Raw genomic sequence first — 17,453 nt, 5'->3', positions numbered from 1 at the left:
GTCGCTGCGTTTACGAGCGCAGACGGAGGTTATGTGGTTGTTTTGGCAGTCGCTTGACACAAATCAGCTTTACGACTATTCATAAGCGGCTCCCAGCCTCGTTGGCAGTACTGGGATGTACACGGGTCGCCCTCGGCCTGCAATGAGGGCAGACTGACGAGTTTTTTTTCACCAAGATGGTAATGCTCTAAATGGTAGATTTTATTCAGACCAGTCCAGGGTGGACCCCGCCCCAAAGACAGCTGGGATAGGCTCCAACCTACCCATCACCCTAGTGGCGATGAGCGGTACGGCTGTTTGTAGTTTCCCTAGCCGATATAACACCAGCCGGTACGTGCACGACAGTCAGCAGTTTGAAACAAAGAACTCCTAAATAATGAAATTCATTGGACTAAATGACCAGCCTCTCCTGTAGAACGCCATCAAACTACTCTCACATCCAAACTCTCATCCAGACGTCTCATCCTCTTTAAGTTTCACAAATGATATATATTCTCTTGGAAAACTCAGTCAAATATATTTGTGTCTCATGGCGATGATGGTTATGGTTTCTTATTCATATCATATAGCCATAGCATGGGTGCAACCAGGAAAAAAAGTGTGTGAAATGTCCCCCCCCTTTATCTTTAATTACGCAGTTGGCGGACCTTTGAATTGTACTTACTGTCTCTTGCCAATAGCACTCATCATAAATACATTTTAAAATGTATACTTCATCTATGTGATTGTCACAATTGCCTGATACACACATACACATATACACACATACACAAATACTCACTGGCATATAGACACGCGCGTGGATGTGTGGTTGTGTGTGTGCGCACACAAGTGAGTATTTTGACACAATATTGTAATTTTTATGCAGATTTTATGACTTCAAGTTGAATAAACCTGAATGTCTACTGGATTTAAGCATACCAGCTGATGTGCAGATATTCATCTCTAGGCAATACATTTCATATTATATAATAATGATAGATGAATAAATGCAGGACATTACATACATAGGATGCTTTTTGTGCGTTTTTGCAGGAGGTATTGGACTACGGTTTTGCAGTAGTCCTTAAAAACAGTACACTACTCCTGTCCTATCGAGGTCCAGTGACCATCTTTTTGACATGAAAACAGCAGAAAACACCTGAACATATATATATATATATATATATATATATATATATATATATATATATATATATATATGTACATATATATATACATATACAGTAAAGTCTCGTTATATCGATATCGGTTATAACGAATTACTACTTATTACGATACTATTTTCATTTCCCGGCAAATTTCTAGTCTTTTATGATATAATTAGTTCCGTTAGTACGATACACGGTTATTATGATAATCCGGTTACTACGATGCCCTTTTCATCTCCCGCCAGCCAATTTGGTCTGCTTATATCGATACAAAAGCAGCTTAAATCAATCTTTGCTTAAGGATTTCAATACCAAAAAAGAACACGGCGAACGGCTGCTTCCAGTCAACTTTATTTTTCACACTTCCACCACCAGAGTGCAGCACACACACCGATTCCCGCACTTCCTGGTTCACAGGTCATGCTCAACCCGCCCCACATAGCTGGCCAAACACATGCCTGTATAGAATCTATACACACGAGAGAAACCACGAACGCAGTTGGTTCTTCTGTTGCAGGCATGTGTTTGGCCAGCTATGTGGGGCGGGTTGAGCATGACCTGTGAACCAGGAAGTGCGGGAATCGGTGTGTGCGCTCTGGTGGTGGAAGTGTGAAAAATAAAGTTGACTGGAAGCAGCCGTTCGCCGTGTTCTTTTTTGGTATTGAAATCCTTAAGCAAAGATTGATTTAAGCTGCTCGACATTGTTCTATACTATAGAACAATGTCGAGTGCATTATTGCCCACTTTTAATGCAGTTCGGCGCAGGATCGGATATATGGATAGTCCGGTTATATCGGTATTTTTTCCGACTCCCGAGAATATCGATATAACGAGACTTTACTGTATATATATATACATATACATATATATACATATATATATGAAAGATCTTTGAATATTGTTTTGCAGCATGTCCTCAGAACCAGCAGACGGTCCCTGTTAGATACCAGATATTTTATATTCTGGTTGGTCCCTATGATTTCCGCATTAACAGAATCACAGACAGAATCGCAAAATTGAGTCTAAAGTAAAAAAATCTGAAAGTAAAAAAATAAATTAAAAAAAAACAAATTTCACAGGGCACTATACCTTATAGAACATCATATGCTCCATAATTTGACTCCACATACTTGTATGCTATATTTTTTCATAGCAAACTATTATAATAATAATATAACTGATATTGCCCAGCCTGTGATTAGAAAAGCAGGCAGCTCATCATTGCACTGTCAGAAAGTCCCTGGCCGTACTTCATTTGCATCCAGCCACAACACCCAGCAGGAGCAGGAGCAACATCCAGACATCCCCCATACATTCAAGTTTCATTATAGAGTTACCAAGTGGGCGAGTTCACATTTGGTGCAAAGAAAAAAAAGGGGGTCCAAGGTCATCACAGAGAAGCAATAACAGGCTTGCTGTCGTCAGGCCGACGTTATCCTGCTATTTTCCTCAGTTAGCAGCTTAGGGGCGGCATGGGTATCTCTCATGGGAAAAGATTAAAGAAGATACAACAGGGAATGGATCCAATTCCAAGGAAATAAGATGGCTGAGATATCTTTGTTTATGGAGATGAAATATGCATTAGCCCGGGATGTATCTGCCATGGCAACAGTCAAAAGGTCTATATGTGTTCTGCAGAGCTGTCCGTCACAGACAATATGCCACATTGCAACACTTTCCCAGAAACAGGCTGAGCGAGAGTTCATCTATACTGCCATGCCTTATCACGGGGCTGCAGTCTATTTTTAGCACTTGTTATTATACCTTTCTGGACGTTTTGCCAGAATGAATTGATTGAGTTTGGTCGAGATGCTCCAGCACGGGTCGCCGACAGGCTGCCATGGCGGGAGACGACTGGATTGTCTCATTAAGGACCTGGGATATGCCGGGATGAGCCACCAGAAGGCCAGCAGATAACACCCAACATTCACAAGGCACTGAGGTCTGGACCGAGGTCTGAACCAAGTCCAAAATTTGGATTTCTGCAAAAAGTCTGCTAGATTTCACCAGCTATCACCAGACGGGCTCATGGTGGCGTTTTTAGATATGTTGTAGCTAGAGTTAAAGCTAGCAAGCGATCTGGAGAGCTAAACTAGTCCAAGATCTGAGTTTAAGGTACTACCCCAAACCCATCCTAAGTGCAGTTCCTGATAGCAACAGTTTGGCCTGGGTTGTAAGACGTCTCTAATGCTAAGAGTCCACTGGGCCGGCGCCAGTTGGTACCAATTCGCGCCATAGATTATGTGATTGGCGCATAGCGGCTCGCTGTGGCGCCCAAGTTGTTTCCATGTTTCCATGTTGCTACTACGCGCCAATCACATACTGGCACCAACTGGCACCAACTGGTGCCAGCCCAGTGGACTCCAAGCATCATTGGCGCAACTTGGCTCGCGCCATTGCATTCTATTGGATTCCAATAGGCACATTGTTTGCGTCATTACATTCCAGTGGATTCCAATAGGTGGACTGTTTGCGACATTTGGTTCCACTTGGTGGACACTTCAAACAATGAAACAATCGGCATGACGAAGATTGTAACATTTTGACATTTTCTTGCCGCCAAACTCCATTTTTGCCGCCGTTTCAGGCCACCATGAGCCAGTAGGGAGGCAGTTTGAGCCACTGCACGCCACTAGGCATCTTAATGGCGACACAACAAATTGCATTGCCACGAACTGGTACCAACTGGCGCCGGCCCAGTGGACTCTTAGCATTAGTTGTGTCTGTTGGGTTTGTTATAGGATTTCCAAAATTTCCATGGCTGGGATTGTGGCTGGTGTTTAAGGAACCTTGGGATACATAGTTGTATTACTCCCAGAAATCTGCCAGGTATCTTTATCAGGCATCACCAGATGGAGTTATGATTGACTGTGTTTGGTGATGGGTGCTGAATACAAGTTTGGGACTCTTAACTATTCCAAGATTTGGAGTCCTCTTTTGGAGTATTCAAACACCTTCCGATGCCAGGATCACAAATACTGATAGCTACTGTTCGGCCTGGGTTGGAAGATTTCTTTATCAGTTGTGTTTGCCATAAAATATCCAGGATTCTCATGACTGCTGTTGCTGCAGGTGTTTAGGGGATTTGAACCCAGGGATACATAGTCTGAGGGGGTAAAACTGTCCAACATTTTTATTCACACAGACATGTGTTTTTACGTCCTTTGTGATCATTTCTGGTGTGCCTCACACAGGATCGTCTGAGCCTTTAAACTAGTCCACGATTTGAGATTCCCTTAACAGAGCATAAGGCACCTTTGACTACCCCCATCCCAAATCCATCCTAAATGGGTTCCATATTCATACCAGTAGTCCTGGGCTGGAACCTTTCTTCGGTAAGTTGTGTCTGTTTTGTTTGTGGCACAATATCCAAGAATTTCAGAGCTGGTTAGAATCCAGGGATGGATAGTCCTGGAGACTAAGGGTGTCCAAAATTGGATTTACACCAAATCAATTGGGATGGTCGGCCCGGATGGACACACGACTGTCTTTTTAAATATTGTGTTATAATATGAATTGTGAAGGAACTTGAAGTCTGAAGTCAGGTTGTTGTTGGCGGCCATAAACTCGGCCAGATTGGACAGTTTGCCCACACCAGGCGGAACCCCGTCAAAGTCCAGTTTGTTGCAGTTCACATTTGACCAAGATGCGTCTCCTCCCCAAAAGTAGAAAGTGGAAAGTACTGTGTATTCAGGCACAAATTCCAAATCCTAATGAGGTTCTATGCAGCTACCATCAGTCCTGGTTTGAGTGACTCTGTAAGCCGTTACGGAACAAAAGACGTTAAAGAATGTTGAGACTAGTTATACTCGAGTAAACTATGAAGTCTGCCTGTTGTGTGCCTAAATCCTACATCTCACGCCCAAAGGGAAGGGCAAAATCCCTCCAGGATGCTTGATTCAGCCTTAAAACCTACCCAAACAAAGAGCGCATTAGCGTTCAGCCTCCTGAATTGAAAAGAAATGAGCAGAATATCTTCAGAATGTCTGAACGTCCCTCTTTCACTTTGCGTCCAAGAACAATAACGAAAAGGATAACGTGCAGATTAAAAGTTCCTTGGGGGCAAAGATTGGGCTTTAGATGCGGAAATATGCAATAGACATTTTTTTCCCCCTCTCTCCTGGTGCATGAATTAGCACAGTGTTCTACCACAAACACAAATATAGCGTGTAATGTGCTTGCTAAAGGGATTAGCGTGGAAATGGAACTGGAGATGTCTGGCGTTTCAGGGATAGCATGTATGGATAGCATGTATGGATAGCATGTATGGATAGCATGTATGGATAGCATGTATGGATAGCATGTATGGATAGCATGAATGGATAGCATGTATGGATAGCATGTATGGATAGCATGTATGGATAGCATGTATGGATAGCATGAATGGATAGCATGTATGGATAGCATGTATGGATAGCATGTATGGATAGCATGAATGGATAGCATGAATGGATAGCATGAATGGATAGCATGTATGGATAGCATGCATGGATAGCATGAATGGATAGCATGTATGGATAGCATGAATAGATAGCATGTATGGATAGCATGTGTGGATAGCATGTGTGGATAGCATGTGTGGATAGCATGTATGGATAGCATGTATGGATAGCATGAATGGATAGCATGTATGGATAGCATGTATGGATAGCATGTATATGGATAGCATGTATGGATAGCATGTATGGATAGCATGTATGGATAGCATGAATGGATAGCATGTATGGATAGCATGAATGGATAGCATGTATGGATAGCATGTATGGATAGCATGTATGGATAGCATGGATGGATAGCATGTATGGATAGCATGTATGGATAGCATGAATGGATAGCATGTATGGATAGCATGTATGGATAGCATGGATGGATAGCATGTATGGATAGCATGTATGGATAGCATGAATGGATAGCATGTATGGATAGCATGTATGGATAGCATGTATGGATAGCATGGATGGATAGCATGTATGGATAGCATGAATGGATAGCATGTATGGATAGCATGTATGGATAGCATGTATGGATAGCATGTATGGATAGCATGAATGGATAGCATGGATGGATAGCATGTATGGATAGCATGTATGGATAGCATGAATGGATAGCATGAATGGATAGCATGTATGGATAGCATGCATGGATAGCATGAATGGATAGCATGAATGGATAGCATGTATGGATAGCATGTATGGATAGCATGTATGGATAGCATGTATGGATAGCATGTATGGATAGCATGAATGGAGCCAGCTTGGTCACACAGTTCACTTGCCATTGAAGTGCTTTCTTTTTGACTCTTTCCAGAACTCATAGTATCCACCTCGGAGAACTTGGAGAGGTGTGTGCAGGATGGAAATGTATCAAAACAAAAGCCCCTGAAGTTGCACTGTCTTGGAATTTCTCACACAGCTCAATGTGAGAAAACTCCCGCAGTAACTTTTGGGTGTTTAGCCAAATCCAAGCATATGTCTGGAAAATCTGAGCAAGCTTGTCTAAAAAAAAAAACATGGCTTCCACTAAATGATTTGACAAGTCCATAAGTCCTTGATGATTTGTCTACCAATGCAATGTTGAGGATATCTGTATTACATGTATGCTTACATGTATGCTAGTGTTACACACAGCGACAACATTTGGTGACAGTATTAGTTGAAAGCACTGATCTATTTTAGTCACATGATCTAAGGATCCAAGGGTGGTCTGCTGCTCTCCTCACCTCTGTGGTCCACAGGGTGACTTATCTCCAGCTGTGTCCTCAAGCCAGCCCTTGTAAAGCAAGCAGAGGTCAACACTCTTTGGGGAACTCTAAAAATGGAGCCAATGTCTGCCTGCAAAACTGAAATGTCATGACCCTGTGTGAGGGATGTCAATCAGCTGCTTTTTTTTTCTTGGATGATGCCCACTCTGAGTTTATACTCGCTTCTGAAAGGGAAATGGAAGTACTGACTTAACTCACACTTAACTGGAGACGTGGATCTATGATCTCCTAATGACAAGACACACGAGACACAGGGATATTCAACTGGCGGCCCGCTGGCCACATATGGTTCATCAGACTTGTTAAATAGTGGATCTTTGACTAGTGTTATTGAGGTTGGTCCTCAAACACAGTAGCGCTTCTGTCATATGGAGGATCTTTCATGGGTTTTTTGCAGTGAGTCCATTAAAACAAGAGAACACTATTTTCTGATCTTTCCATCATTATATTGTATAATAATGACAGATGGATAAAATGCAGGATGAACGGTATCACAAAGTCTTCTTCCATACACCGAGGACCCGATTTATTTAGTTAGTTAGTTTTTTTGGAGTGGGACTTGGACTAGCATTTTTCAAGTTGGTCTTCTGTCATATAGAGGACCTTTGACCATCTTTTTTTGCAGTAGGTCCTTCAGAACCGCTGACTGTCCTTGTCATATATACTAGATCTTTTACGTTCTTCTGCTTTAAGAAAATAGCGGAATTGGAATGGAATTGATTCAGTCAAGATGCAACACATAAAACATCCGCAAACAGACTCAACTGGTGTGGTGACGTTGGGCATCAACCGACTTTGTCAAGACCGGTTTTCAGCTTGGTGCTAAGGTGAATTGGACGCCATATTCCAGCCAGCGTATATTACAAAAAGTAACTTGGTAATTATTATGACATGGGTGTGTTAGGAGGAGTTCCCAGGAGTTCCTTATGACCACTAAAAGCAACACCAACAGAGATTAAGAGGTCTCTCTCAGACCGCTTCATCGTGATGCAATCTCATCACAAACACAAAACCGCCACCTTCCAAACTAAATGTGTGGAAATGGCGACCTGAAACACCAGCAAAACATCCTCTCCTACGGAGCGTGGAAGTTTAGTTTAGCAGAGCATGCTGGTCCTGCTGTGTGTGTGTGTGTGGTTGAAGCTGTATGCGTATGTTTATTCTGTGTTGTATTTTACTGCCTGTTATGCAAATGAGTGTTTTACAATTCCTGTTGACGTGCAAGCTGTGTGTGAAATAAGGATGGAATAAGGAAATAAGGATATTCCTGCTCCAAGCTCGTCTTAACCACCAACATTCTCAAGACACACGACAAAACTTTCAACAAAGAGCGCCGTTACCAAATACTGTTTAAGGGTGTCATGAAAAAATAGCTTACATTAATACCTGAATTGTCTGTATTAAACATCCCCTTGACGTGAACAAGATCTTTCTTTGCAGTAGGTTCTTAAAACAGCATGGTGCTCCTGTCATATAGATGATCTTTGACACTCGAAGCATTTGCACCATAGGGTCTTAAGCGAATCAGGGCTAAGTGAGAACATCTGGGATCACTCTTAAACACGCTGGTGTTCACACACAGTTCAAACAGTCACACACACGCTGGCTCATCTCTAATCTCGGCCCAAACACGGCGATAGGATGCACCTCGGTGAGGTTCCGTCACGGCGAGGTGTTTATAATCTGAGTGACCGAGACATGAAACACAAGGGACAGGCTTGCTCTGCATTATGCTACCAGCACGCTGACTTGACGGACAGTGATGCTGGGTGGGCTTCAAACAGCCCACACACCCACATATCTACACACGTCTGGTGGAGCCTCATCCATTATCTGCTTGGCTTGCCCACACTCCCTTGTTGAATGGAAGTCTTTTTATGCATCTCAAAAGGACTTTCCTTTCATCTTCCAGGTCCGATGGCCTCCACGGAACATGGCCGAGAGCTGGGAGAAGCAGCCTCGGTGAGAAAACTGGTGCAGCAAAACCCCGTAAGAGCCGGTCAGACCCACAGACCAGCCGGCTGGAAGAGGAGACGTCCACGACCCCGTCTTTCCCACAAGGGGCCAATGCCGTTCTAGAGCAAGGTGAGCTTCCCGGACAGAAGAAGATGCTCGGAAAACTTCCTTGCGTTGAAATACACTCCCATCAAATTCAGGATCTTTGAGTAGTGTTTTTGCGGGACACCCTGAAATCACCAGAAAGGGATCTTTGGCTAGCGGATCACAAAGGATGTTTCACTCCTGTTTTTGCAGAAGTACCTTAAAATTGCTTAAAAAATAAAAAATATTTTTTTTTTTTTGTGAAATAAAAACACACCCAACACAACTTCAGCACACAGACTACACAGCAATCAAAGTATCAGATGATTACTTACCAACATACTCTACATGCAAAACTATACCCGCATCTATAAACCGCAAGGCATGCTGGGTAACATGCACCTGACATACAGAGCAGTGGTTCTCAAGGTGCAAAGTACATTCACAGACATCAGGTCATTACCGTTTTTTCTGCACTATAAGGTGCACTTTCTCAAAATCAACGATGGCCGTGATAATCACGTGCACAGAGTTCCAAAATCTGAAAAATGTTGTTGTGCTTTGGTAAGTGCTACGCTCGATTGACTGGAGTTCCCATTTGCGGTTGACAAAGAGACGTAATATGTAATGTGTAATATACAAAGTCTCGTTATATCGATATTCTCGGGAGTCGGAAAAAATACCGATATAACCGGACTATCCATATATCCGATCCTGCGCCGAACTGCATTAAAAGTGGGCGGATCTTTGATATGGCATGTAATTTTCTCCTTGAGTTCATGGATTGCGTATCTAGCATGCTTTTGTACTACAATAATTTTTGTACTACAGTAAATAAAAATAAACTTACGCTGTAGTGATTACCGGTTACCGGGACATAATTCACCCCGGAACTATCGATAGGGAAGGTGTTGCCACCCGAAGGGGTAGGCGCGAGGGACGGGTGTTTTCCGCTGTGTGTGCTGCACTCTGGTGGTGGAAGTGTGAAAAATAAAGTTGACTGGAAGCAGCCGTTCGCCGTGTTCTTTTTTGGTATTGAAATCCTTAAGCAAAGATTGATTTAAGCTGCTTTTGTATCGATATAAGCAGACCAAATTGGCTGAAAAGGGCATCCTAGTAACCGGATTATCATAATAACCGTGTATCGTACTAACGGAGCTAATTATATCATAAAAGACTAGAAATTTGCCGGGAAATGAAAATAGTATCGTAATAAGTAGTAATTCGTTTTAAGCGATATCGATATAACGAGACTTTACTGTATATAATATATATGTAATACGCTGGCAACAATAAACCAATCAGAGAACATGACGTACCACGTACAGTACATGGACTCATGACACTCATGCCCGCCAGGCCTCCGGGGCTACAAAACAACATTTGCCATTTGTTGATTTTTCTGTAGGTCCTTTCATAGGACGCTCCTGTCCTATGAAGGATCTTGGACTGTTTTGTAGTAGGTGCTAAAAAGGACAAAGTTCTTCTGTCAGATGGAGAATTCTGTTTAGAAGCCCTGAAAAACCGCAATCACGCAACATTTCTTGGTGTTGAAATATTGATGCATTCTCTTCAACTTCAAAGTCCAAGTCTCACAATAAGACAGGAAAGTCAGTATTGAAATAAATGGAAGACTATTGTTGACTTGTTGAAAGGCCAGCAGATGAATGGACATTGATTGTACGCCTGAGGTGGGTCCTGTAGCTCCAACCTTTGAGGAGATGCTTATTGTTACAAACTTAACCTTTGGGTCTGCTCGGCTGGAATAGATAAGTTCTGTCCGTCTGATGAAGTCAATTAAAGCCCTTTAGCAAAGACAACACCTTCTGGACTCTGGTTTCTCAGCTCCACTCTCGGCGCTTTAGGACAACGTTTGGCTTGTCGTCAAGCAAAACAATCCGTGGTGTGAAAAACCTTTCATCGACAATCCGAGACAATATTTTACTTCTCGACTTTTCACAGTTTGATTTTCTATGCCCAAGCAAAGCAAACCTTGTGCATTTCAAAAGAAAACAGATGAGGCGTCAGAGAGAAAGTCAAACATGATCAAATGTACGTTTTCCATACATTTGTACGTGTGTGCATTCAGAAACATAAGATCCATTGAAGCATCTTTTCCAAACACGCAGCGAGACAGGGGAACTCTCCCAGACACAATATCCCGGCAGGATGCTGACCTGCAAAGGGCCGCCATAAATTCAAGCCCGAGTGAGACTGGAGTCAGCGAGTGTCAAGGCATGCTTTGTCAGTTTAGGGGAGAGAAAAAACCATCAAGGCCGTACAAACTGGGAGGAGTTATGGATCTTTGTTTTTTTCTATTTTGGAGTTCTACCGTACTTCCTTTTAGCTTTACTCATGCCTTCAATTGAGGAATCTCAAGGGCGCCAAACAATGAGTGAGGTCAAAGAGTTGCAGTCAATTGACACAACATCGGTCAAATGCAACACAATAAGCTCGAAAAGGTTCTCAAACATCATTTAACATCCCGCTCTGCTTCAAGTCTTCTTGTTCAAAGGGGACAGAGTAGTGTAGCTTTAAGTGGCTATTTAGCCTTTGGCCTTTCCACTTTGGGCCGGCCTACTAGTAGTAAGTAGTACTACTGTAAACATCAGATACTAGAGATCTCAAACTGTCCAACCAGATCCAAAACCAAGAGATTGTGCCATTCTAAAAAGACACAGAAGGTCAGTTATAAACTGGACCATCAGAAAAGTATTGTGATTTAAAAGGTCCCCTATTATGGAAAATGAACTTTTAAATGATGCCCTTAAATGACAGCGCTTCTCAAATAATGGGGGGGGGGGGGGGGGGGTGCATGAGTAGACTTATGTTGGAAATTGCTCATGTTATTAATAATTGTGATAATCAGGTCATTGTGGGTAGAATGTTGGTGCCAGCAACTCATACAGGTCCTATATCAGGTCCTCCATACTTCCCTCCAGGAGGGGCATGTTAAACATCTACCACACCCCCCTAGAGCCTTTTTATAAGCACAAATAGGGAGATCTCAAAAATGCAACAAGATTTGCCATTTGGAGAAAAGCTGAATATGATGAGATCAGGGCAGCCAGAAGCCCATCAGACGGTGAACTATGGCGTGGCTACCATGAAGGATGATACAGTAATATGGGCGTGGCAGTCAGTGAGGGACAATAGGATCTTAGGTGGTGAGAAGATGCCTCAGGAACGGAGGAGAAGTGTGTTGGTGCCCATTTCTAAGAACAAGGGTGATGTCCGAGCTGTGGCATCTCCAGAGGTATGAAGCTAATGAGCCATACCAGGAAGTTCTGGGAAGAGTAGTTGAAGCCAGACTAAGGCCAGAAGTCCGCATCTGTGAGCAGCAGTATGGTTTCATGCCAAAGAGTACTTCAGATGTAGTATTTGCTTTAAGAATGTTCATAGAGAAGTAGCGAGATGGCTTGGGGCTTCCTTCCAGCATCAAGGTCGCCACACCTCCAAAACTCTAGAGTGGACCTCTTTGATGTTTTAATTAGACTAAAAATAGTATAATATGGCGGACGGGACCCTTTACAGGATGTATATTATTGAGTTAGTAGGTTGAGTGTTATTTTGCGGCATCTCACCATCCTAACATTTCCGATACGGCCTGGGGCAACATAGCGGGCTTCTCATCCTGACATGTTCCAGATGTAAGATGAAAGATGTCTTCTTGAGCTCCGCTCCTGCACATTCAAACCCTCGGTTAGGCCCGATTTGATAAAAAGCCCAGCCGCTGACAAGACAAAACGAAGACAGGATATTACAGATTTGAATGCCGCGGGGAACATTTCTCAAAGCTTCCCTCCAGAGCCTACGTGTGAAAGCCGTGATGGAGTCTTCTATAGTGTGGGTATGACCTCGGGCTCCTACAGTGAGATCATCCTGAAGGTCCAAGCCAACAAAACAACAATGGAGATCTGATACATGCACGTCAGTTCTCTGGGCATTACACGAGTACAGAAATATGCCATCTTGAAAGAAACTAGGCCCTTATCAGTAAGGCGCCATGTTTTCATGCAAATGTCAGGATGCTATGGCAGAATGGGAGGAGATAAAACACCAAAGATAACAGATTTCCTAAAGACATGAGCTGATCCAGCACAATTGAATAAAGTCGGGTTTGTGTTCCTTTTGGGACTTATATACGATACAATTGTTTTTCTATCAAAGAACTCAAAATCAGGTCGGAACTTGTCTGTGTAAACGTTGACATCACTTTTTGTGTAAGATCACACGCAGAGCGAAGGCCTTACTGGACAGCTCGGGGCGACTGGTTGGTTTATTTGCAGTTAGTTCACTAGCAGTTACTGACAGTTGACTCATTTCCCATATTTACCGTTTTCATGTGTTGCCATTTCCTAACAGGGCAAGAAAAAATAAGCAAGCGTGATAGTAGGGACAATAGAGTTTGTGGATCATTTATTCAGTAATGGAAGAACTAAACAGAGTCAAATAGACAAACGATGACACGCAATACCTTATTAAATAATCTGCCATTGGCAGGGGACCAGTCCAGGGTGTACCCCGCCTCCCTCCCGAAGTCATCCGGCACAGCCTCCAGCATACTTCCATCACTCTAGTGAGGATAAGCAGCATAGAAGATGGATTGATGGATGATTAAATAATTATATAATATATAAAGAATGATGCTTCTCTGCACGGTAGTCGAGTGGTTAGCATGCAGGCTTCACATCTAGGAGACCTGCGTTCAATTCCACCCTCGGCCATCTTTGTGTAGAGTTTGCATGTTCTCCCCGTGCATGCGTGGGTTTTCTCCGGGTACTCCGGTTTCCTCCCACATTCCAAAAACATGCTAGGTTAATTAGCGACTCCAAATTGTCCATAGGTATGAATGTGAGTGTGAATGGTTGTTTGTCTATATGTGCCCTGGGATTGGCTTTTTTTTCCATTTCTGCTCAATATTTGCTCCAGCTACAGAGTTACCTTGCTTCAATCAAACTACAGTTTATATACAGTCTATATATACAGTATATATATATCTATATAAATAGCATATATATATATATTTATTAGATAGAGAGATATAGATAAATAGATCTACCCACCCAAAAAGGGCACATGTCCAACACTTTTCTGTTTTGTTTTTTTTGCAGGCACTGCTTTGAGCGCCCTCCCCCAGGTTCTGATTTCTATGCTCTTCCTTTGCCTTGGGGGGCCTTGCAGCCAAGGGCCTACGCTTGCCCTGCCTGAAGAGTGATGTCCATAGCACCTGCTGGTTCTTCAAGCAACTCTGTCCACAAGATTTAAGAAAAAAAAGAAAAATCAGGACAAAGCCGCTCAACCCTCCGCTCTATACGGAGGAATGGAGGAGGGCCGTGATGGGGGGGTTGGGGAGGTATTGAGCCCAAGCTATAGAATTCTATCCCTTCTGGATCTCTCTCTGTCTTCTCCAAAATGTACCCCCCCCCCCATCATTTGCTTTATACACGCCGACACAGACTTTGCATGACATGCGGCCGAGAAGGAGCCCGATTCTAAACTCTGTGTCGCTCAGATTTAGTTACAGCAGCCCCCCCCCCCCATCATTTGATAGAAACCAGCTTTCAAGAAGTGAATATACCAATTTCAACTCAAACTTCATTTTTCCCACATGACTTCTCCAAGTGAAGCATTGCACACAGAATTAGTCCAAATGTCCACCTGTGCTACTATTTTCCTTTTAAATATATAATAATATACCACATGGCAGCATTCTTATTAACCCCTATAAGTTGGATTGGCTTGAAATTTCTCACACACAGCGTAACTTTAGGGTGTTTAGCCAAATCATCATAAAATTTGGTACGCACCTTTAGGGGACTGATTAGCATGTCTGTAAAATTTGGGCAAGATTGGTTGAGAAATACGGCCGGCCGAAACCAAAAGCGCCATTACTTCTTAGTAACCGAGTGTAATATTTTGACCCAATAAACAGTCAAACAATAAACAGGAAAATATGAACCATTGAAGTGAGAGAACGTAGCTGCTTCTGCAATCCAAATCTATGATGTGTTTCTGAGTGGCGCTGGAGGTCACTTTAGAGGTCACTTTAGTAGCACCCCCCAATTGGTCCCAATCGTCATCCTGCCACGCGACTGTTAACTGGCAGCGGCGGTCTCCTCCCCCGCCTTGCCTTTTAATCAAGTGCCAAATATCGAAGCCCATACTGATGAAGACGAGGGAGGCATGAGCCCAACATGTGTGATACGCCGTTCCATCGATCAGGCCACTCCTCGCTTCCTCCAAACGTTTGAGCAATCATCCCGTCACAAGCGCTGCAGGTGTCTAATGACTTATGCTAATGCTAACCAAATGCTAAACGCCTTTCCATTCTACTGGATCACAAGTTCATCTCTGTGTTTATTTTTCTCAGGGTGCTAGGATAGGACGCTTGTACTACGCATTTATTTGCATCATTTAAACCACACACACACACACACACATATATATATATATATACATACTATATATATTTATAGAAGGTATTTCCGTGTATTACCGTTATAGCCATTTTCTCGCCGTGATCTTTCGCCTACTTTACAGTTGCCTTTCCAGTCCGCCACGGCGCAGGTGGTGGCGGCTTTGATCATTACCCTCATTAAAATGGCAAGAGTTAATCTTTGTCAGATGGATGTTGCCCCCAAAGCCTACCCGACCCGAGGCTGACCGAGGCCATGGAGTCTGATTGGCTTAGACCCCAACACCAATGCCCTCCGTCACTCGTCCAATCCGCTTCAATGCTTCAGTGTGTAAAATCCATGTCAAAGACTAAGACGGCGATGCGACTGGGCAGGCTCTTTTCATCTTAGGCCAGGGGTGTCCAAGGTGCGGCCTGGATTGGCCTTAGGTACATTTTAAGAAAAAAAATCATTTGAAATCCTCAACAATATCAATAAGATATTCAACCAATACTCGACTCTTGATTGATTTCCTATGATCACCTTAGCTTAGCATATGGTGACCTGCATTGGTTTGCTATTACAGCGTTTAATAACCGCATTGGCCCGTTCATAAAACTGTATTTCATATCTCAGAACAACAGTTGACTCGCTTCCCTTTGTGACAATGGTGCTCTTTAAAGGTATATTTTAGAAGCTCTTGGTGAAATCTGAGCTAAAAATTGCATCCCTTGACCTGCCTTGGTTTAGTATTGCTGTGTTTAATTAACATATTGACCCAAATATAATTAGGTCTCTAAGAACATTTATACAAGAGGAAATACATCAAGAGGGCTTTGTGGGTGACGACTGTGCTCTTTAAAAGTATATTTCTCAAGCTTTTTGTGAATTTTAAGCAGGTATATACAGTGCAATATAAAATGAACCCTTATTCAAGCATCAGCATGGTATTAGCGTGTTTAATTACCATATTCAGACGGATATGGGAACTAAAATATAGGCTTCCAAAAGACAGGTTATCTTATTTTCAAGGTATATTTAGAAATTTATATAGCAGGAAATCTAAGTGCTTTGGTTATCCCCTCTTTAAAAGTATATTTTAGAGACTTTTGTGAATTTTAAGCAGTACAATATAGCACAATAAAAATAACCCACATATTCAACCCAGCAGATGGCATTTAGGTTTGGAATATTTGACCTACGACACGTAATATGTCACAAAAGCTGCACAATCCGTCCGTACTTTACGCATACGTTCTTTACTGCCTTTGGTCCCACGATAACCACACCAGGTATCAGGCATCAGGTATCTTTTTTGGCTAAAAAGACGCAGCTAAGAATGCACATCATGGGAAACACTTATTCCGCCTGCGGAAAAAAAATGCAAAGGTGCGGCAACAACGCTCCATTTGCATATAATGTGAAGTGCATATTAATCAAACCACAGCGACTACGTTACTGGTGCATTGGCACCACACCGGCTAGCAACTAGCACACTAGCACACTAGCAACTAGCACACATACTTGCTTCAGCGCCACGCTGTCAACACCTTAGGTCTTTACCCAAAGATAACGCTACATGTCGGAGCCGCCGCTACTGCTGCTGTTTTTGTTTTGGGAAAAATGAATGCTAGGTGTATGTTGCCATGTGAAATGAATGCCTCCAAGAAACCAAATGTTGTAAGTATTACATGTTAGCTCTCATGTACCTCTTACGACATGCTTACAGCATGTATAAAAACAACATACAACGTTGGTACAACCAGAGGCTTTTGGAGGTGTTTTAATAGCAGTCTTTGTAGGGAGCATAGGTGTATCCCATTACATGCAATAATGAGCTGTCTCTTTTTACCTGTTTTTATACCTTTAGAACACACAGAGAAAGACATACTGTGTTCATGTCTCGCATAATTTTCTTTAAGATAATGGTGATGAATGAAGCAGAGTCAAACAATTACCGAGCAACCAAGAAATAATAATAATGATATCTTTTTGGTAGTTTACCAGTTGCTGTTTAACTGACTGACATGATTTGGATTAGAATTTTCAAAAAGCCGACTTTGGTAAAGACAGTTTGTCTCATATTGGGGTCAGTATGGTAAT

At 42.6% G+C, this 17,453-nt stretch overlaps 1 protein-coding gene across 1 annotated transcript in view; it reads left to right on the top strand.

The window, feature by feature from the left end:
* Positions 1-15,780, top strand: part of apln (apelin) — a 29,482-nt gene extending 13,702 nt beyond the window's left edge. The window contains exons 2-3 of the mRNA XM_058075930.2: positions 8,825-8,997; positions 14,067-15,780. Coding sequence (XP_057931913.2) covers positions 8,825-8,991 — 167 coding nt within the window. The 3' untranslated portion in view covers positions 8,992-8,997; positions 14,067-15,780. The remainder of the gene's footprint in view (positions 1-8,824; positions 8,998-14,066) is intronic.
* The last annotated feature ends 1,673 nt before the right edge of the window (positions 15,781-17,453 follow it).

Source organism: Doryrhamphus excisus, linkage group LG23 (genome assembly GCF_037039965.1).
Source record: "Doryrhamphus excisus strain RoL-2023G ecotype Guam linkage group LG23, RoL_Dexc_Guam_v1.1, whole genome shotgun sequence".
In the NCBI taxonomy this organism is placed as follows: domain Eukaryota; kingdom Metazoa; phylum Chordata; class Actinopteri; order Syngnathiformes; family Syngnathidae; genus Doryrhamphus; species Doryrhamphus excisus.
This window is presented reverse-complemented; position numbering and strand designations above follow the sequence as displayed.